Source organism: Ranitomeya variabilis, chromosome 1 (genome assembly GCF_051348905.1).
Source record: "Ranitomeya variabilis isolate aRanVar5 chromosome 1, aRanVar5.hap1, whole genome shotgun sequence".
In the NCBI taxonomy this organism is placed as follows: domain Eukaryota; kingdom Metazoa; phylum Chordata; class Amphibia; order Anura; family Dendrobatidae; genus Ranitomeya; species Ranitomeya variabilis.
In genome coordinates, this window is record NC_135232.1 from 163,348,997 (window position 1) to 163,373,024 (window position 24,028).

The window sequence follows — 24,028 nt, forward strand, 5'->3', positions numbered from 1 at the left end:
GAGTGTCTCATGGCAGACTTTGGTGACATTTTGCTAAAATATGACAGCAATGTCTGATAAGTAGGGGCCTGAGCAGAGTGATCCCTGGGGATCAGGAGACCTATAAGGTATCTATTCTGGAAATCTACTTCGTTAGTTTATCTCCTGAGCCCTGAATATGACAATTAGAAAAAACACCACAAAAACGTAATTTAAATAATAGATCATCTTCAGATTACACATTCTCTTTAAATTTACAGTGGCTCACAATAGTATTCACCCCCTTGGCATTTTTCATGTTTTGCTACCTCATAACCTGGAATTTCACTGGGTTTTTGAGGGTTTGCTCAGTTCATGTAAAGAACCTAAAATTAAGCACACCAGTAGCGCTTCAGAAACTGAATCCTGCAGCGGATACAAATACAGTGCCACCCTTCTGTATTAGTAGCTATAAACAGGTATATATATAAAAATAATCCGCGCTGGGTAATCCAGTTTTGTGACCACTAAATACCTCCAAAAAACAATAAATATTTGCACCTTTTATATGACTTTAAAAAACTATTAAAAAATAAGTTTGTGCTGTGTTTTAAAATAGCTCCACCGTGGAGCACGACATTACCATAAGGAAATTCTGAGCGAGATGATAAATTGATTTTTTACCTGGTGCGGTATAGTCGATAATGTCCACAGTTCCCTTTAGTCGGTCTTTGTAAAAGTCCAAATGTGGAAAAATGCAGCTTCGGTGGAGTTTTTTTTTTTTTCCTCTTTTGCTTTCACGTGAGCGGGCTCCAGGCAGTGCCCTGGCCGGCGGCAAACAGCCCTATGCTCGCTCACTGCTAGTAGCGAGTATGCGCTGTTGTGCAGCTCTCGGTTCTCTGCCTCTGCAGGACCTTGTGTGACGTCACGGTCATGTGATTGCTTACGTGACTTCAGGACCTTGCGTGACGTCACGGTCATGTGATTGTGAGCAATCACATGACCGTGACGTCACACAAGGTCCTGCAGAGGCAGAGAACCGAGAGCTGCACAACAGCGCATAGTCGCTACTAGCAGTGAGCGAGCATAGGGCTGTTTGCCGCCGGCCAGGGCACTGCCTGGAGCCCGCTCACGTGAAAGCAAAAGAGGAAAAAAAAAAAAACTCCACCGAAGCTGCATTTTTCCACATTTGGACTTTAACAAAGACCGACTAAAGGGAACTGTGGACATTATCGACTATACCGCACCAGGTAAAAAATCAATTTATTATCTCACTCAGAATTTCCTTATGGTAATGTCTTGCTCCACGGTGGAGCTATTTTAAAACACAGCACAAACTTATTTTTTAATAGTTTTTTAAAGTCATATAAAAGGTGCAAATATTTATTGTTTTTTGGAGGTATTTAGTGGTCACAAAACTGTAGAACCCAGCGCGGATTATTTTTATATATATATATACATGTAAAGAACCTACCTACAACTGTGAACATTTGGTTTTCTTTATACTGTGAAGCAAACAACAACTAGGACAAAATAACTGAAAATTTCAGTGTACATAACTATCCACCCACTCTAAATTCAGTATGCTCTTGATTCATGATATGTGATAAAGCATTCACCTATCTCTTGACCCGACATTGAAGTAGATCAATATCAACACCAAGCAAGGCCTTGATTCATCAAAACTTTTACTCTAGAAAACTGTTGCAGCCGCCAAAAACGTAAGAGACATTTGGCGTTTTTGCACTCTTTTTGCTCAGTGGGCAGAGCTGGCAAGGGATGGGGCATGAGAGCCCCCGCTTGTCAAATTCATGACTAGCGGGGGCATTCTTTATGCCACAAATTTTGCTTATGTTCCTGACTGGAGTAAGTTTTTTGATCCTGACACATACACACCACTTTGTGCCTTGCCTAATCCATTAAGAGGTGTACACCACGCACTCCACTCCCCCCTATCCATCAAGACTGATCGTGAAAAATTATGGTACTGATGAATCGGAGCCATAGTGCTGAACTTCAGCAAACCAAATCCCAGTGAGACAAAACTACAACCCACATGTTAACCTCTACCAGTCTGAACTCACTGCAAAGGCAATATGTCCACCCTTAGGGGTGTCATACACATTATATTGAAATCGGTTTAACCTGTCAATATAAGTCCCAATCCTTTTGTTCATCTGGAAATAAGCCTTTACCAGAGCTGTATGGCTTCAGCTTTCTCCCCTCTCCTCTTTGAAAACACATAAGCCCTCAGCCAAGCGCTCATGTGTACGGGGACTTAGAAGAGATAGACACCAGAATGCACCATTAATTTGGTGCCTGTAATGTCAGCCATGAGAAAGATACTTTTCGTAGATATTTTCTAATTTATAGAAATCTAATATAATGAACTGTTTAGAGTATTGCATAGAAAGACTCCATAAAAGGTACCATAGATCAAAACTAAAGTTGATGAAAATAGATGATTTCAACAACAGTGAATTTTTGTGCCGATTAATTTAACAGTCATCAATCGATGCCTCATTGACATTGAAACAAAGTCAGCTTTGTTGGAAATTTTTAGCCAACCAGCGATCATTCTATGAAAGATAATTTGTCATCCTATACAGGTTGTTACTCGCACAGTACAATAGAACATTTATAGTCCTTTTTAACTGCTGAAATGGCCAATAACAAGTAAAATGTGTAACGCTGGATTGGTAGAACAATCATTAATGAGACAAACGTTCATTCAAAGGTCCTTCAATCAGCAACCAATCTTTAGCTAAGGTATATGGCGTCCTTAAGAAATGCATTGACTATAGGGTCAACCGTGATGGCTGATCATTAATTTAATGATCTCAAGCAAAGTTATAGACGCTCTTACACTTCCTTAGGATATTACTAGGTTGTGAATTATACATTTCAAAGCATCATCTAGACAGATACTAATATTGGTACTTTAGCTGTTGGAAAAAAAGACATAGTAGGAGTTGAGAATGTATTTAATAAAATATAATGAATTGCTTAGTACAAAACATGGCACGCTGGGGTTCAATGCTTTATTTTTTTGTGTGCTGTTCATAAATTTGCTCCAAATTCATAGGTAGAAAAGGAATGAGATCTGCTCTGTGTGGTGTCATTTTAAGTTTCAATTAGAAAACAGCAAGTGCTCTCTAATTTCTGTATAATAAATGAATAGACTAATAACCTTAGTGCAAGCATGCACACATCCTAAATGCCCTTGTCCTGCTGATAAAACACAAAGAGTACAGCTAAAGGGGAACCCATCATGTTAAAAATGCAGTCCAAACCACAGGCAACATGTTTTAGAGAAAAATGAGTAAAACAAATTGGAATATCATTTTTTTGTGGGAAAAGATTCTGTAAAATTATTATTACCCCTAATTTGTCAATTTTAGGAGTCCATGGGCAGTCCTGCTCAGTTATTGATAGCTATATCTGCATAGTTTAACCACTGAGTAGAAAGGAAAAGAACAAGAGAGAAATGCAGAGCCTCCTGGCAAAAGAACTTCAAGATGGATTTAATAGTCGCAGGCCCACCGCGGAGAGGCTCACCTTAGGAGTCTGTGCAGAAATTAGGCGCAAAACTGGGGGATCAGCATATGGTATAGATCTGAGAGAATGAGGAACCAACAGCAGCCACTGAGGAACGTTTGTAATGGCTGGACATCCATGCAAAATTTAACATGAATTGAACAAAAAATTACTGATCCGTGGACGATTTTGGTTAGGGAAGTCAAGAAGGAATACAAGTTGGATTCAGCAGGATGTAGTCTAAATGAGCATACAACTCTGCCCTTCACCTGTCCAACCAAACCTATTTCAACACCTTCATCACCTCACTGTCAAATAACCCTAAACGTCTCTTTGACACTTTCTAGTCCCTACTCAACCCAAGAGAGCAGGCCCCAACCACAGATCTCCGCGCTGACGATCTGGCCAATTACTTCAAAGAAAAAATTGACCACATTCGACAGAAAATCATCTCCCAATCACTTCAAACCATGCACTGTCCTCCCTCCCCCACTGCATCTAGTTCACTCTCTGAGTTTGAACCAGTTACAGAAGAAGAAGTAAGCAGGCTCCTTGCATCTTCTCGCCCGACCACTTGCACCAGTGACCCCATTCCATCACATCTCCTCCAGTCCCTTTCCCCGGCTGTCACCTCTCACCTAACAAAAATATTCAACCTTTCCCTCACTTCCGGTATTTTTCCCTCCTCATTTAAGCATGCCATCATACATCCGTTACTTAAAAAAGCCTCCCTCGACCAAAATTGTGCTGCAAATTATAGACCTGTCTCTAATCTTCCCTTCATCTCTAAACTCCTGGAACGCCTGGTCCTCTCCTGTCTTACCCGCTATCTCTCAGATAACTCTCTTCTCGACCCTCTTCAATCTGGCTTCCGCTCTTTACACTCTACTGAAACTGCCCTCACTAAAGTCTCTAATGACCTACTAACAGCTAAATCTAATGGTCACTACTCCATGCTAATTCTCTTGGATCTCTCCGCAGCATTCGATACTGTGGATCATCAGCTCCTCCTCACTATGCTCCGCTCCATCGGCCTCAAGGACACCGTTCTCTCCTGGTTCTCCTTCTATCTCTCTGACCGATCCTTCACTGTATGTTTTGCTGGTTCCTCCTCCTCTCACCTTCCCCTTACTGTTGGGGTTCCTCAAGGATCAGTCCTAGGCCCCCTCCTCTTCTCTTTGTATACTGCCCCTATTGGACAAACAATCAGTAGATTTGGTTTCCAGTACCATCTCTATGCTGACGACACCCAATTATACACCTCTTCTCCTGTTATCACGCCGACCTTTTTAGAAAACACCAGTGATTGTCTTACCGCTGTCTCTAACATCATGTCCTCCCTCTATCTGAAACTGAACCTGTCAAAAACTGAACTCCTATTGTTTCCTCCCTCTACTAACCTACCTTTGCCTGACATTGCCATCTCCGTGTGCGGTTCCACCATTACTCCAAAGCAACATGCCCGCTGCCTTGGGGTCATCCTTGATTCCGAGCTTTCATTCACCCCCCACATCCGATCACTGGCTCGCTCTTCTTATCTGCATCTCAAAAACATTTCTAGAATTCGCCCTTTTCTTACTTTTGACTCTGCAAAAACTCTTACTGTCTCACTTAGGCTAGGTTCACATTGCGTTAATGTGTGCACGCTAACGGACAGCGTTGCACAGCGAAAATGTCGCAATTAACACCGTGCAACGGGTCCGTTAGCGCACCCATTGACAGCAATGTGAAGTTTCCCTGTAGCGCATCGCCAGCGCGTGCCTTTTTCGGCTCGCGCTAGCGATGTGCCGTTCTTCTGTGGCGCGCCTCGGACACTGCTTGCAGCGTCCGCGGCGCACCCGAGGTCCGTTCCCCGCTCTCGCAAATCGGGGATCTGTGAGAGCGGGGACGTTAACGCGACCCCTAACGCGGCCCCTAAATAAACATTGCGTTAGCACAATCCGCTAGCGCTAAACGGATTGCCCTAACGCAATGTGAACCTAGCCTTATTCATTCTCGTCTGGACTACTGTAACTCTCTACTAATAGGCCTCCCTCTTACCAAACTCTCCCCGCTCCAATCTGTCCTGAATGCTGCTGCCAGAATCATATTCCTCACCAACCGTTACACCGATGCCTCTACCTTGTGCCAGTCATTACACTGGTTACCCATCCACTCCAGAATCCAGTACAAAACTACTACCCTCATCCACAAAGCACTCCATGGCTCAGCACCACCCTACATCTCCTCTCTGGTCTCAGTCTACCACCCTACCCGTGCCGTCCGCTCCACTAATGACCTCAGGTTAGCATCCTCAATAATCAGAACCTCCCACTCCCGTCTCCAAGACTTTACACGTGCTGCGCCGATTCTTTGGAATGCATTACCTAGGTTAATACGATTAATCCCCAATCCCCACAGTTTTAAGCGTGCCCTAAAAACTCATTTGTTCAGACTGGCCTACCACCTCAATGCATTAACCTAACCATCCCTGTGTGGCCTATTAAAAAATAAATAAATAAATAAATAAAAAAAAATAATAAAAAAACAAAAACATAATCAGGTTCCTCGCATCATGTTCTCATACACTTTATGCAGTCAATAGCACTCTGTGTCTGTACTGTTACATACTTAGGCAGTGAACTGGTTCATGCAGCTTTACATGAACACCCGAGCCTTACACTATGGCCGGTCCAAATAACTAAAGCAATTGTTACCATCCACCTCTCGTGTCTCCCCTTTTCCTCATAGTTTGTAAGCTTGCGAGCAGGGCCCTCATTCCTACTGGTATCTGTTTTGAACTGTGATTTCTGTTATGCTGTAATGTCTGTTGTCTGTACAAATCCCCTCTATAAGTTGTAAAGCGCTGCGGAATATGTTGGCGCTATATAAATAAAAATTATTATTATAATTATTATAAATGAGTATTTTGTTACTGCCTAGGACTGCCAACTGGACTCCTAAACCCAGAATAGCTAGTATCAACATACAATATAACAACTTGCTCATCTCCTCCAGCTATATGACATTCCACTAACATATTTGATTGCATTTTCAACATGATGAGTTCCCTATAATAAAGATAAAGTATACATGAAAAGTCTACACACCCCTGTAAAAATGTCAGGCTTTTGTCATGTAAAAAAAAAATCGTACCAAGAAGAGTCATTTCAAATCTTTTTCTAATTTTAATTTCACTAAAAATTTGTACAAATCCATTGACAAATAAAGTGAAATCAGTTTTAGGGGTGGGGGGGGTGGGGGGAACTAAAATAATGTGGTTTTATAGGTGTGAACATGCTCTTATAATTGGGGAGGCGGATGTGTTCAGAATTAGCCAATAAAATTTAAACTCCTGTTAAATAGTAGTCGGGACACAGCTGCCATCATTTAAAATTAATCTGATTTAACCCAATATAAAGTTTAGCTGTTCTAATAGGATTTTGCTGACATTTTCTTAGTTGCATTATACAGTAAAAGCCTTGGTCCATAAACAGCTTTTAACACAGCAAAGGGATCTCATTGTTGAAAGTTGCCAGACAGGAAAAGGGTACAACTTAATTTCCAAGGCATTAGCTATATCATGGAACACTGTGAAGATGGTCATGAAAAAGTCACTAAAATTTTTCATAATGAAGTTTCCTAGAACTGGACGTTCGTCAAAAATTGCTGAAAAGACAATAAGAAAATTGGTCTGGAAGGCTATCAAGGGGCCTACAGAAACATTAAGGGAGCTACTGGAATTTCTGGAAAGTATTCTTCATATGTCTGGCTGGTTGGATAAATTGAAAAGAGAGAAGCCTTTTCCTACAAAGAAAAACATCCAAGCCTAACTATGTTTTGCAAAAACCAACAAGTCTGCCTAAAGTATGTAGGAAAACTTGTTATGGTCTGATGAGACCAAGGTTAAACGTTTTGGCCATAATTCCAAAAGGTGTGTTTGGCAGAAACCCAACACTGTGCATCACCAAAAGAACACCATACCCACTATGAAGCATTGTGGGGGCAGAATTATGCTTTGGGGCTATTTTTTGGCTGTTGGGACTCAGGCATTAGTCAAGGTGATGTGAAGTATGAATAGTTCCAATATCAGACAATTCTGAAACGGGACCTTCAGGCCCCTGCTGAAAATCTGAAAATGAAGAGGAATTTCACCTTTTAGTATGACAACTGTCCCCAGCATACCTCCAAATCAGAAAAAGTATGGCTTTGTCTGAAGACAATGAAAGGTTTTGAGTGGTCAGCTAGAGCCAAGATCTGAATCCAAGTAAAAATTTGTGAGTTGACCTGAAGAGGGCGCTGTAATCAGGAGATGCTCTTGTAAAATGACAGATTTGCAGCGCTACTGCAAGGAAAAGTGGGCAAAGATTGCCAATTCTAGATGGGCCATGCTGATAGACTCCTAACTTAAAAGACTTACTGTTATAAATTCAAAGCGTACTTCAACAAAGTATGTTATATAACCCCACTATTTTAGTCCTTTATTTTTCTTTTTACACCCGCAATGCGTTTAGTTTCTTTCAATTGAATTGTACAGATTAAGGGTTACATTAAAGGAATAAAAAGTTCTGAAATGTTTCTTTTTGGTATGATTTTTTTACATGACAAAAACCTGGCATTTTAGGAAGAATGTTATGACATGTTGATTGTCATAATATGTGGATGATCAAAAACGTGATTGTGTTTAGCCGACAAGCAGTCAAACTTTGATAAGTCCAATCCCAAGAGATAGGTGGGCTTTAATTAAAATATTCAAATGGAATAAAAACTGTTAAAAGAGTGGAATGTTGGAAACAATCATTCACTATAACTAAGTATATTCCGCAAGGAAACATCGGTTAATGCCCTTTTGCACTCTAGCTCAGCTCACACCAGGTCAACTATACGAGCTATACCAGTGGGCCAGTTCCTTAGAATGAAGAGGGTTTGCTCTGCGGATGGGATCTTTGAGCGTCAGGCTCGGGACCTTGCCGGTCGGTTCCGGGACCGGGGCTACAGCAGGAGGGTCATTAAAAAGGGTTATTTACGTGCCAGGAGCTCCCCTAGAGACCAGTTGCTCTGCAGACCTCCCAGACTCACTCCCGTTGGGAGAGATCAGCCGTTAAGGTTTATCTCTACCTTCAACAACAGATGGGATGACATCCGGGAGGTTCTGCAGAGACACTGGTCTGTATTGAAAACTGAGCCCACCCTAAATAATATCTTGCCTGACCGCCCCCTTCTTACAGCGAGAAGGGGGAAGAGTCTTAAAGATCAGCTGGTGAGGAGTCACTACGTCCCTGCACCCCCAAGAATTTTTGGTTCAGGACCACAGAGGTGGGGATGCTTTCCATGTGGCTCCTGTAAGGCATGTAGGAATATCATTAGAACCACTTCTTTTTCTGCGGCGGGAGGGGGTAGGGACTACCGGATCACAAGTTATATATCATGTAGCACCACTCATGTGGTGTATTACGCCACTTGTGCGTGTAATCTAATCTACGTAGGCCTCACATCTCGTGAGCTTCGTGTCAGGGTCCGAGAACACGTCAGGGATATTGAGGCAGCTAGGGACATAGACAATGTGTTGGAACTTAAAACGATTCCGAGACATTTTAAAATGTATCATAGCTGCAACCCTGATACATTCAAGGTACGGGGGATTGATCGGGTCCACTCGGGTAATAGGGGTGGTGACCTCAAACGTACCCTAGCACAAGTTGAGTGCCGCTGGATAGTGCTATTGGGGACTATGGCCCCAAATGGCCTAAATGAAAAATTATCGTTTGTCCCTTTCCTATAGGCGCGTTTCTGGTATTAATACCACTGTTCCCCTGTTTCAATTGTTTTAATCTGTGTTTTTAATCATTGTGTTCTTTTCCCTCATTTTGGTTTTAGTTTCCATGTTTCTTCTATATTTCTTTGCTGGTGATGCCATTTACAAGTATTTCCATTTGGAAGAGATCACATATCTGCTGGGAGCATCTTTTTGATTATACATCAAAGGGGAAGCGGCAGCATTCGTCATTCTCTTAGCATTTGTAAAATATGATGCATATATTTATGTTGTATATATCTCGCTTTTGTGTTAAATACACCATGATCAGTTTTTTGTTAACTGTTTATGATTCACTATGCTTTAATGGTAGCGATGGTTCTTTGTTAAAATCTATATACATTTTATGCTCTTCTATAAATGTGCAGCCATATTTTACCTGTATCCCCGATTTGCCAGCACTTATTCCCTTTTCCAAAATGGCCGCTGGTGGTGCGCATGCGCGATGGACTCTTAGCTAAGCCGCGCCTCCTAACGGCATCCTCTAACAGCGACGCACAGATCTGTTGACGTCACGGGGATATTTCCCCACTTTGTGCGCCGCTGGGATAGCCGGAAGTAGTGCGGCATGGCCGAGATTGTCCACCCGCAGGCGCCGCTCGTCACCAGTGCTAATTAGCAACAGCTGTTACAATGATACAAAACATCCTTCAGTTTGCCACACTCACATTGCCTCCCGAGGAAGCGACAATCGCGAAACGTGCGTCAGGGCACTTTTTTGGACACCACATATAGGACATCGCACATATGGGTAAGCTCAGCCTGGGGCTTATGGCTTAGGTATAGCATTTTTTCTTCAGGCAGTTGCAATAGGGGCGGGTGCTGGGCATTGTGGGAATCTCCTGCATTTAGGACCTTGGTCACTGACATACAATAGTGTCCTCTCCCCACCCTGCGTTATTTCCCTTATTGTGCACAATACTGCCAGTTTTACTTGTATTATTGTGCCACATGGCTCCATGACTGTACCCTTGTGATCTTTGTATATGTGCCTATTTCCTTGTTGGTGTTCTTAGTAGTCATACACCACATCCTCATACATCCGTGTTGTTTTTAGTCTTTTGTACCCTATTAATAAAATTTCTAGTTTGCATACTTTATTGTTTATGTTGTGTTATCGTAATTGTTCTTGGGGCACCATGCTCTTTCCAGTTTATTAAACAACTATAACTAAGTATAGCAGCACATTTTGGGAAAACTTCTACAAGGTGGTCTGGTCCTTACAGGTAAAACAGCCAGGAAACCATCACTTCTATAGTTTTGGAAGTGGCAATGGCAACCTGCTTAGTAAAATCACCCATTTTGTGTAGTTTTTTTTTAATCTTAGGTTGGTTCTAATGTGATAATAGTTGCTTAAAATAAACTATAAAACCAATTAATTTAATTTCTGTATGGCTATAGAAGCTCTTATATATGTATTTGCAATTCAAACAAATTACCCAGAAACAGCTTGGCTCTTTTTAGATCATTTTTGTTTTCCCGTTACTAAAATTTGGAGCTGTGCACTGATATTGTTTCTAAGGAAGTAAATATAATGGCATGAAATGTAAACTGGAAAGCAGCTGGAAATGCCTTAAAAATACAAATGAAGAACATTTCGGCTTAGGAAAAATCTTATTTTTGTTCTGAAATCATTCTTGATTGCTCTGGTTTGTAGGATATCCAACACAATTGTAATGCTGATCTCACAGCAAGCGCGATACAGCTCCTACGATGCTTCTTCCTTCTCTCTTGGGAACTCTAATCATGAAATGCGACATCTTCGGCATTGTGCAGTCAGAGGTTTCTGTCCATGGTACTGCACATTATAGATTGTGTGAGATTGTACGTGTACTCCATGTACAAACCTCTCATCATCGCTTCACAACATCAACTACACATTATTTGTGTATCTGGAACTTTAAAGTCTACAAATACCCCAATGCCGCAATATAGACCCCATATGCATCGGGTATCATGAACCATGAAATAAAACAGGATTTACACATAATAGAGTGATTATCTGAGCAACATGTCTAACCAAACTTGTATTTTGCTACTAAAATTATTCCAAAGGTAAATTCTTCAATTCCTAGTAGGGTTTTCTCTATAAGCATGGTCTATACACTATGAGGGAAGGCTTATACTTCATTTATACAACGATGATTGACTTAGAGCAGGGGGACACAAAATATAGCCCCCGGATCCCATGTGGTCTGCTATGCTATTTTGTAAGGCCCCCAATCTTCTGCACACAGTGTTTTCCATGTCTGAGGGAAGAAGAGTAACCTATTGCTCAGGATTGGGGATGAGCGAGCACAAATAAAGCTCCATTTAACCATCTGGGTTCCCCTTACATCAAAATACTTGGGTTCCTTGACCCCTGTTTAGCACTCCAGACTGGCAATGGGAGTTAGAGCGGTGGCTAGTATTGGGCATGGTCTACTCTTTTCTAGAGTACTGATTGTGGGAAACAGTACCCTCATTCTCCAGGTATCTGGGAGTACTGAGAGTAGAACCAATATTTCTTAGACATTAACTTTGGATATGCCATAATCCTCTCAAAAGGTAATATGCCTTTAAAGTTAACGGAAATCTTTAGAAGTCATTAAATATGACAATATAAGGAAGAGGACTTGAACTATAGAGACACCAATTGGTTGAAACATTACCCCTTAAATCCCTGTCCAAAACCTGTCACCTATCAAAATCAGACCTCCTGCTTTTCACTAATGAGGTGCAAGCATCCCGAAACACATGTTAGAAAATGTAGTGTCTGGTTTGGTTTATCCTAAATCATAGGGTAAGGTTTGTTAAAGGGTCAATATTGACTTGTAGAATTACTATCGTTTTCCTCTCCGAAATGGATATTTACATAAATGTGGCAAAGATGCCTGTTTTATAGATGAGATTTAGAAGTGTTTATATGTTGTAATGTACATATGTAGCAAATGGTAAATTGACAAGTAACTCATTAAAGCATTGCATACTATGAAACAGCAAACCTTGCCTTGCCAATGTCATTAACACAACACGACCCTTTGACTATGTCACATTGAGCTGAATCATATCATTACTCACCAGGCATTAAGCTAATGTTTCCTGCATTACAAATTCTTAACATTATAATAGGAATTTTTGCTGTGACAGTTGTCCGATCACAAAAAAGAGCTTCCAAACAAACCAGCATTAGAACACAAATAATAAAGCCTATCTTTGTGTAAGGGTGTGTGTACATGTTCATTATTTATAGCAGAAATATTTGCTGCAAATACTGATGTGTTGGCTGGAAAATCAAGAAAATGCTGACATTTTGTATGCATTATTTTCACATTCATTTAAATGGGCGAAAAACGTTGCAAAAGCTCTGACAGAATTGACATGCTGCAGTTCTGAAACTACTTCAAATCTTCAAGAAAAAATAAGCAAATGTATCTCATTTATTTTGTAGGTAATGTAAACTGCTGTTCTTTTTGCTGCAAAAATGCAATGTGTGAACAAGACTAAACAAGTCACTTTAATTACCTTTACATTACATTAGACAACAGTAGGGATTTCTCATTCCATTCTCTAAGGCCGGGTTCACATTAGCTTTTGAGTCCGCAGCGTGGTGCTGCGGACTTCTTTCCTTAAGCTCCGGCTACTTCCTCATGCGTCCTGCGTACCTATATTTAACATTGGGTACACAGGAACTTGCGTTGCATGCGGATGCGTCTGCATGCGTCGTTTTGACATGCCCACCGAATGCAAGAAAATGCAACATGTTGCGTTCAGCGGGCACATCAAAATGACGCACGCAGATGCAACCTCATACAACACAGTCCCTGCATACCCAATGTTAAAGATAGGTACGCAGGACACATGCGGAAGTAGGTGGAGCTAAGCAAAGAAGTCCGCTGCACCATGCTGTGGACTCAAACGCTAATGTGAACCCGGCTTATGACAGTTGTCTGGCATAAATAACTCACCAAATTTTTTATATTTTTGCCCTCTTACTCAAATATCAGTCTTGATAGAGATTCTCCCTTTGGGCTTTTATAGTCATTTATTTCACATTTAATAGTTATTTCCACCTCTGCGTTTTATGGTTGAAATGGGAATAGTTGCTTCCCTGCCTTCAGAGTAGGGGTAAAAAACACCCAAGCGCAGGTCTGCTGCTATGTTGTTTTACTCCTGTAGAAATTAATGAGAGTTCCGAAAACAATATAACAAAATGAGCTACATTGTTGGCATAACTCCAGAGCTGTGCTATGAAGTTTCTGTAACTCCCATTCTTCTCTGTTATGCATTCAGTGTAATGCCGCTGCCTTCAGCAGTTTTTGCAACCCACCGACTGTGGTGGCCGTGTCCTAGAAGCAATTATTCCCATCTCGGCCATGAAACGCAAATATGGAAATAACCTTTGATATGTATTGCACTAAACCACCCAGTGACAACTGTCTGAAGATTAATAATTCTATTATGTATTATCAATATTATTTCTAATTACTATGTTCGTTGTTCAACATGTTCCTATACTTATTTTTAACAGGTAGATAAGAAAATTGTAAGAACAGAAATTGGGGTCCTTCTGCGTCTTTCACATCCGAATATTGTAAGTTTGACTTTATTCTAAATAAATTGTAACATTTTAGTCAGTGACATAGTAATGAGCTCCTTGTTGTCAGCTTATCACAAAGGCCGCCCCAATCGTAGGAGGGGTAATTTCTAGCTTATATCTCCTATTATTTGAATCGTGTTACTGATATTTTTAGGCAATTTGTTAATTAACATAAGTTATGAAATGATATATTAAATTGTGACACTAATGACAGCACTGACTAATATACAGTGATACAGTATGTATGTAATGTCTAGAATACAAAAAATCCTAATAATAATAAGTAAACACAATTTTGTGTTTTTCCCTGATATAAAAATCTTTTTATTTCCATGATAACAGCTAATCGATAGGGGAACCACTGGATGTTTGGGTCCGACGACTTTAACTGAAAAGTTTAGAAATGTTTGGTTTGGATACCAGAACAGTACCCAAACCTGGAACCCATTCACATGAATGTGGGTCCCGAAACTCCAATGTTTGCCACTCTGTCACGTGCATGACATGGCGACAAACACTGCCTCTGATCCGTGGTAAAATCATTATCGCCAGTCAGAGAGCCCGGCTCCCACGCTGTCAGATGACAGTGTGAGTCTGCGGCTGTCACTAGAGGTAAAAAGCTTAAACCCAGTCACAGGCGTCAGCTGATGAGACTGCTACTCCCATCAGCCCATGCCTGCTGCTGCTGCTAAATACAGTGAGAGCAGGTGCTGGCTGATCAGAGTATTCATCAGTTTGCACTGTAAATAAATAAATAAATAAAAAATGACATGGGCTACCCTGTATTTCGATAACCAGCCAGGCAAACTGACAGCTGTGGGCTGCAACCCTTAGTTATCAGCTTTAGCAAGGCTGGTTATCAAGAATAGAGGTGTCACCATGCCACTTTTTTTTAAATAAGGGGCCATGGATGTTGCCCCCTCAAGCCTAAAAATAGCAGCCCATAGCCTCCCTAGAAAAGGCACATCTATTAGATGCACCAATTCTGGCACTTTGCCCAGCTCTTCCCACTTGCCCGGTGGTGGTGGCAAGTGGAGGTTAATATTTGTGGGGTTTATGTCACCTTTGTATTGTCTGGTGACATCAAATCCAGAGATTAGTAATAGAGAGGCATTTGTAAGACACTTATCCATTTTTTTATTCTATGGCTATATTGTAAATAAACACACAGCCAGAATAAAGTCCTTTATATAAAATAAAATACACACTTTTACTTTTTATTATTTAAAGATGCGACATTGAGTAATTCTCACCATGAGCTTTGGTGAACTCACTGAGCTCAGCGCTACACCATGAGACTTTTTCTCACTGTGCTAGCAGTGATGTCACTGAGGTCACCGCAGTTCATTGGCCCAGCTGGGAATGCAGCCTCAGTAACCTGTGGTAATCTCTATGACGGCACCACTAGTCTCTTAGTCTGTGCTCGCAGCAGCTCATTCTCCAGTGGTTTTCAGCTGGATGATTTCATCTTGGTATCGTACAGATTGAAGACTATTTATCACACTCATGGATTACGGTGTGGGACAGAACATTGGACAGATGAGGGATATGGTTGTTTTTTATTTTTGTTTTTTTGCAGGAGACGATGGCTTCAATGGAATGGCTGTTAAGTGAATATAACTATGTTTGTTATTTTGAAATAAAAAGTAAAAGGGTGTTTTTTAATTTCAAATAAAGGACTTTATTCTGGCTGTGTGTTCATTTACAATAAGGCTATGGAGTTAGTAATGGAGAGGCATCTTATAGATGTCATTTGACAATACAAAGGTGACATTAACCCCACAAAGCACCAGGGCAAAGTGCTAGAATTAGCACATCTAATAGATGCTCTTTTTCTGTGTCAGCTGTGGGCTGCTATTTTTAGATTGGGGGGCAATATCCATGACCCCTTACTAGTCTGAGAATACCAGCCCCCAGATGCCTGCTTTAGCTTGGCTGGTTGTCAAAAATGTAAGGGACCTACACCTTTTTTTTCAATTATTTATTTAAATAATTTTTAAAAATGTCATGGGGACCCCTCTGTTCTTGATAACCAGCCTTGCTAAAGCTGACAGCTGAGGGTGGCAGTTTTCCCATGCTGGTTATCTAAAATACAGAGTAACCCATTTGTATTTATAGCGCAGGCGCTGGGTGATGAATACTCCCATTAGCCACGCCTGCTTTCGCTGTTATTAGCAGCAGGCAAAGGCTGATGGGAGAAGTAGTCCCATCAGCTGACGCCTGTGACCAGAGGTAAACTATTTTCCTCCAGTCACAGTTGTGGACTCACGATGTCATCTAACAGCGTGGTAGCCACTGGTCTCTGACCAGTGGTAATAATCTTATCGCTGATCAGAGCTGCCGGTGTTTCTCGCACTGTCATGCAGATGACAGCTCTTGAAACACCGGTTGTTCAAGCTACCGAACCTGAACAGTAACACAGACTTCCTGGTGAAGTCTGTGTTTGGGGTCCGTGCCCAAACAGTAGGTGTTTGGTACGGACCCTGAACTTTACTGTTCGTGATCGCCCATCTCTAATCCTGTTCACATCAAATTTTTGAGCCTCCATTTTACTTATAGTCTAGGAAAAGCTCCCAATCTCAAAAAGGGGGAGCCACGCTGCTGTTTGTACAAATGAGAATTTTTTTTCTTGTACTTTTTACAAACGGGAATGGTTTAACTTTTTTCAGCTAGGCATTTCATGTATAAAGCTTCCCATGGGCAGTGTCTCAATTGTTGCGTCTGGGTCCTGCTCTGCTCCCATCTATATTGAGGTCATCTGACACAAGGTGAGGTTTTAATACTAGAGATAGGACCATCCCGATTGGGTACACCTTGTCGTGGTCTGATGGCTTTTATGCTTATTTCATCAAAATATTGTTAGCTAAGTACGCTATATTATTTACATGTACTATTACTATTTACTTACTGCAGGGTATATGTTCATTTTATTTTTTTCCTTGAGTTTTGACAGCTTTGAATGTAGTCTGTAACCATGGAGATACATTATTCTATAAACAAAACTGAAGGATATTTGCAATGAAAACTATTTGTAGAACTGCAACATTTTTTTGTTCTAAAAGTGTTAAAGTGGTTAACAATGTTTGCAAAATTGTGAAAATGAATGTGAACTAATGATGACTCGTGTAATTACTTATAGATAAAACTGAAGGAGATTTTTGAAACACCTACAGAAATCAGTCTTGTCCTTGAATTGGTGACTGGAGGTGAATTGTTTGATAGGTAAGTGATGAACCAATGATCAATACATTTTCCACAATTGTTTTTTTTTTTGTGCATAATCAGGTGCATGAGAGACATAAGCTGATCTAAGGATCACTCACATTACCAATATATTAGAAACTGAACTTCTGCGTGTGCAAATGTCATCACTTTACTCGTGGGACTTAGACACTTAGCAAAGAGCCTTCTATTGCTAGAGAGTCCTGGTCTTCTGAGAAAAGCTGCCTCCAAATGAAATCATAATCATGTCTCCCTATTAGATTGATGTGTTTTGTTCGTGGAGCTGACAGACATGCAAATGATGCTATTCTCTTCATTCCCATTAAATGCTGAATTGAGGAAAAGGTGAAAAATTCATCTACTCATAGAACAAATAGTGATCCTCTAAAACAGGTTAAATTCTCTCATATAAAGCCACACATTTTATCAATAGAGAGCAAAAAAGAGTACTGGCATCTGGTAGAAAAGCGCAGAGACACAAGTGTCAGGGTACAATATGGCCTGCCATCTTGATACCAATAGCTTGGTTGGACAGCAAATAGAAAACCATTGACCAATCAGCATTACATTTAGAGATGTGAACATACATATCATTTTCTTTAAGCAACAGACCTCATGCCCAAACTGAGGTAGGAAGCAGCACAATAATCTTTTTTTTTCACTGCACATACCAACAAGAAGTTCTTAAATCTTGCATGGCCGGTAGCCGAACTCATGTCAGACACCTATAGGAGGAAGGTTTACAAATACATTGTTGGCTATTTATTCAAATTGGTTTTCTTTAAATAACATCTACTCTAAATGCTTATACATTGAAGCACATTAAAAATCCTAATCAATTAACTATATCAGTATCAACAGTCTGCTAATCGGGGTTAAATATCTAAAGTCATTAGGCCAAATGCTACATAGAGAGACATCCGAGTCATGACATCGTAGGCGCTGAGTGCAGCCGTAGATTTATGGCCGGACTAATGAAAGGTTTCTGCACATGTTTCAAAATTTATGAATGTAATTTGTAAGTGTAGGTGCATGTCAGAAACAGTAACTGCCCAAACGGGGATAAAAAATACTGCTATTTCAATATTAATAACGTGTAATATGGAGCACAGTGTCCTTCCATTTGTAAACTCATCGTTTACAAAATTTTTCTAATTGTCCAGTTCATGGGTAGATTTCAGCTGGGAGGATACATTTACTCCAGTCACTGACTAGAGTACATTTCTTACAGTGCATCAAAAATCACGAAGAGGTGCATGCCTTTTCATGAATTTCCCTCATCTTATTCTGACCCTTCTTTCATAAAGATCGGTGTACAAAATGGCTTGATTAATTTTTTGCCTAAATCTCTCTGTTTGTCAGGTTTTGACATAAAATACCGCCGACTACACGCACAATATTAATATGCATTTTTGGAAATTTCCCATTTACTTGTTATTACAAATTCTATCAATAATAGTAATAATCATTATTATAATTTCTGGAAATAATATATAAAATATGTTTGTTACAGAAAAAAGTTAGGCACATTTTCATAGCCTTAAAGCCCAGAAAAGCCTTGCAAGAAAAGCCTTTAGACGGAAACTATCATGAAAGTTGTCCAAATGCCTTGGATATGCGGTCCAACAGCCTGTGTTCCCTCTAACCTGCTGCTCTGAAAAAGAAAGCGTTAAAACAACATTGTAATGAGGTTAACAAGCTCAGATGAAGATGTACCTGTCTGCAGGAGTCAGTGTTCCCAAAGCACAGAGCTTAGACTGGTAACATAACACTCACTTTTTTTGAGCCCGATGCAAATCAACAGACCACATCTGATGGCAAAATGCATACATGCATACCCAAAAGCATCAGTTTTTGTGTTTTTGTCAGGCTTTTAACCACTTTATCTCAGTTACTGGTCTGGGACTGAATCACAACATTATATCAAATGTCCTGTGCCTGTACTTGTCCAGCACAACAAATAATGTGCTGGAGAGATGAGAACAAACACATTGCAATCACAGGAATCAGTTCCTCCATCAAATTCCATCCAGCATTTTGATTATAAAACATTTAACCTGACTGATCCATCTTGTCCCTCACATTCTGACATTTAGTGCATATACTCCTTGACATTGAAATTGCAAAACCAAGAAGGAAAAGTCATGGAATTATAGAAATCACAGAATCGATAGACATTTTAATAATTAATTTGAAAATGATTAAAAAATGTAAACAAAATTTTCAGAACATCTCAATTTATTTAGTATTAAGTAGGAGCGCCGCGAGGAGAAATAGCAAGTCAATGTGTACCATGAATTAAAGGAGTTATCCCATTTCAGGAAAGTAGGCACCAAATTGTGTAAAATACATAAAATAACAAACTCAACATATACTCATCCTCCCTAAGTCCAGCACTGGCCCCCTGCCACTGCTCCAGTTTCAGTGTTTTGACTACAGTGGTGACGTCACATGAATAGCACGCGTCACCACTCTCGGTGTCGGGTACTGTCAATGTCAGTGCATGAGCACTCAGCTCAGTGACTGTCTAGAGTGGTGGCATGCGCTTTTGACCTAATGTCACTGCTGTGGTCAAATCCTCAACACCTGAGCAGCAGTGGAAAGCCAGCTTTATACCTAGGGAGGGTGACAGCTATTGACCTATGACAAAGAGATAAGAGAACAGGAATCCCTCATGTCTACAGAGCATGGAAGACTTCTCATAAAATACCAAGGCTGCTGAGATTGTTATTTTAGGTATTTTACAGCTTGGGGGCCACTTTCCTAAAAGTGGAAAACCCTTTTACGTCTAGAGGTTTGTGGCTCCTGTACGTTATGTCACCTCATATCATAATCCTAAGAGGAGGACGGATGATGTTCCCTTGTGAAGCCCTCTTCAATCAGTTGCCCACGTGGTCTTTAGATCTCTAGCCCAATGTCGTGCAAACACCTTCTGATGGTTTCTGTAGACCCTGTTTGACACCATCTACTTGGTATGTGATGTGCAATGTCACTTGTAGTACAGAATGGATCATTATGTATCATTCTTCTAATCTGATGATCCGTCCGTGCCGAGGTTCACCTCTCTGCACATCTTTCTATCATTCCAGTTTGTCGTTATTTTCTCAACCACTGGGACACACAACATTGACATCTCATCCTACAATCATTGCGTTTTCCTGGAGTGATAATCTAAGGTCTCTCAGTTTAAGGATTCTGTCCCTCTCAATTTCCAACAAGTGGTGATAACTGGCATGTCGACGAACAGATGCATCACACACGACTTGATCCGATTTTTGAGGTTTTATGCAGCTAAAAATAAATTGGCTTTCAGTCTGGCATTTATGCCTCTCCCAAGTGCAGGAGGCAGGTGCTTGAAAATGTGGTCATTTTCAGAACCTATCAACTCGGCTTCCTCCTCGATTTGCATAACTTTACAGTTTGTCATTCTTGGTGCTTCAGTTTCAGTGCTGAGGAGTGCATAAATTAAATTGTCAATATCAAATGTCAATTTCTTTGCAGCATGTTTTATATTGATTAGTTTAATAACGTGTTGGCTTTTCTGCAGGATTGTAGAGAAAGGTTACTACAGTGAGCGGGATGCTGCTGACGCAGTGAAACAAATTTTAGAAGCTGTTGCTGTAAGTATTCTTGTATAAAATGTTTCCTGATTCTGATGTTTTCTGTTCATTGTAAACCTGCACTTTATAACTATACAGTTTGGGTTAAAATTATTGGATTGTATATATTTGTAAGTAACTGAGGAAAATTCTCAGCAAAAAAAAATACGTTACACACCGGCTAAGTACCGCATGTGTCATCTCTAGTGGAGAGTCATTGTGGAAATAGTACAGAAAGAAGCCCGGTGTCATGCACTGCCCCATTAGGGCCTTTATTAGGAAAAACAAACTGATATGTCAATTCGATCAATGCCAGACACCAATCTTTCATAATCATTTCCATTTCAGCGAGGCTCAAAGGGCTCAATGTGTTACTAGGACAAGAGGAATAAGTGGCTACCCATTACCACTTTATTTTCCTAGGTAAAGGAACAGATTCAACAAAATTTTAATTGTCATCTCTTTCTGTGACATTTCATTTACAGGTTACAGGACAACACACTGTAGTCTCCTAAAGGGGATGTTTCTTTCAGAGAAAACATCTACACATCTTACTAATAATGTAATCTGAATGAAAAACATACAGCAAATGTAGTCAGAAAGTATTAGTTGTCATTGACCATTGCTCCGGGAATATAATGATACTTTACTCTACTGTTCTCAAGGGAGTTAATTCAATTAATCTTCTTTCCAGATCCAACAACGCCACTGCACTCAGTCTTTGTTGACAGGTTATAGCTGTGATGACAATTACAGTGCAAGCGACCGCTGCAACCGATCATTGGGCTGAGCGGTCTTGTGCTGTCTACATGTGCATTAATTACGATTTGCCAATGAAGACAACTGATCAGGAGACAGAGGTTTAATGAACACTGTCTTTGTAGTCTTGTTTTCTTTACATTTTATTCTGTGTCCCCACTATTTTTGAATTGGGTTTGTAGATTGTTGAGCTTTAACTTTAATAATGATGTAGTGCAAGAGGCACAGCTCTAATTGGGGTGTGACACCCATTCTGACTTTTGCTTTGGATCCCTATAATTCATGTGGATTCCTCTCCTCAATATAGAGAAAGTTTTACATTAATTTTCAAATAATACGCAATATTTTCTGCTACCAATAACGTAATTGTAACAAGAGAATCCCAGCTCATAGCTTCCAAACTAAATAAAATACTGTAAGAATGACATTGAGATGATATTATTTCCCAGGAGAGACATCATTGGAGCTTGAGCCAAGAACCAGTTTATTTATTGGTATATGTCCCATAAGGATTTATAGCAAAGGTATTTTCAAAGCAGAACCGACCAACTGTGCTTCTCTGCTATCTAGAAATAACTCTCCTGGCAGATGAATTATAGAAAGCTCCATTCTTATATGGATTTATATCTTGTCAAAACAGGCAATTACAACATCATTACATTTATATGTGCCTCAGCTCGATTGATTTACAATTTAGCAAGTAATGTACTGTAATTAGAAATACCATCAAATAATTATATATAGATGGATGTTAAATCAGTGTTTGGATTGGATTGTAAAATATAAATATTCTGCATTACTTCACTAGCATGATTAATGCCAATCAGGCTATAAAGCACCACTCCAGCGGTTTTTTTTACTTTACTGCCGGAGTGGTGCTACTAATCTAAGTTCCCAGCACTTAGTCTCATAGTTACCAGTTTCAGTCTTCATCTGTTATCGACACCGCCGCGGTCGTTCTTCTCACTGTGATCAGCCCAGATAGCTCCAATGTTTGACTAAGGGTACCGTCACATTAAGCGACGCTGCAGCGATATAGACAACGAGCCGATCGCTGCAGCGTCGCTGTTTAGGTCGCTAGGAGACGTCAGACACCGGCAACAGCAGAACGATGCAGGAGCGATCCAGTGACGTACTTATCGTTTTCGCTGGTTGTTCGCTCCAGTTCGCTCCATGAAGAAACATCGCTGGCATCGTTGCTTTTGCTGTCAAACACGACGATACACGCCGATCTGATGACCAAATAAAGTTCTGGACTTCTTGCTCCGACCAGCGATATCACAGCGGGATCCAGATCGCTGCTGCGTGTCAAACACAACGAGATCGCTATCCAGGACGCTGCAACGTCACGGATCGCTATCGTTATCGTTGCAAAGTCGCTTAGTGTGAAGGTACCTTTAGCCCGAAGCCACAGCTCAATGTCAATCTGAGCGCTAGACCGAGGCTCTCACAGACTTGCATCAAGAGCTTGTGATCCTTATCTCTGACTTCTGGTCAGTAAGAAGTTGCCATCTCAAGATAGTGGATCTGAACTGCTGAAAATAGCTGAAAACAGCAGCTGGTGATTATAATACTATGGTCACAGAACTCAAATTAGTGGCACACTCCAGCGCTGAAAAAAACCCATTGGCTTGGTGGTTAATATTTTATTTAACTATGATACCAAACTTTTTTATGTTCTAAATTACAGTATATGTACTACAAACCTGCAAATTAAGCAATCTAGGGTTGAAGGGTTATTTCCATCTTAGTTTTTCATGGCTGAAATGGAAATAATTCTGTCCAAGCTTCAACCGCTGGAGGTGGAGCTACAAAAAAAGCCAAGAGCAGCTGAAAAGTTCAGTTTTAGTAACTCGATTAGAAATGGGAGTTACTGCAACAGCATCGTTCAGTCAATCTTAACTGTTTCCATAGCTCCATCTCCAGTGGTGGCTGCATGTACAGAGTTTTTCCTGTTGGCTTTCATGGCTGAGAATGCTGAGAATGGAATAACCCTTTAAAGATGCAGCATTTCCTTTTCATTAATGCATCCTTCTATTTACAATGTCACAATTTGCATATTTTTTATGTAGTGTTCTTACTTTTATGCAGAAAAAATATTTAGAATTGAGAGTCCTCAGTGGTTGATACCTTTTAATGGCTAACTGAAAAGATGGTAACAAATTGCAAGCTTTCGAGACTACACAGGTCTCTTCATCAGGCAAAGACTAAAAGAAATTCTGAAGAATCACATATTTATGCACAATACAGCCCAGAAATAATGCCATAGATAAGACAGGTGACGTGAAGCAGAATTACTATTATGTGAGTGATAAACAGTTGTGTCCATAAATATTGAAACAGTTCATAGATAAGGAATCTTAATGTTTTATGGTCCTCTGAATGGGTCTGAATATGTCTTTTTACATCAATTAAATAATTTGACCATGTGGGGGCATCATAACACAGTACCAGACCCATTCAGAGGACCATAAAACATAAAGACTTCCTTATCTATGAAATATTCAAATATTTATGGACACAACTGTTTATCATTCTCACATAATGGTAATTCTGCTTCACGTCACCTGTCTTATCTGT

The 24,028-nt window shown here is 40.3% G+C and overlaps 1 protein-coding gene across 1 annotated transcript in view; it reads left to right on the forward strand.

Moving 5' to 3' along the window:
- The window catches only part of CAMK4 (calcium/calmodulin dependent protein kinase IV), a 354,738-nt gene that overhangs the window by 211,488 nt on the left and 119,222 nt on the right, over nucleotides 1-24,028 (forward strand). Inside the window, exons 3-5 of the mRNA XM_077290272.1 lie at nucleotides 13,800-13,862; nucleotides 17,008-17,090; nucleotides 20,638-20,710. Of these exons, the coding sequence (XP_077146387.1) occupies nucleotides 13,800-13,862; nucleotides 17,008-17,090; nucleotides 20,638-20,710 (219 nt within the window). The remainder of the gene's footprint in view (nucleotides 1-13,799; nucleotides 13,863-17,007; nucleotides 17,091-20,637; nucleotides 20,711-24,028) is intronic.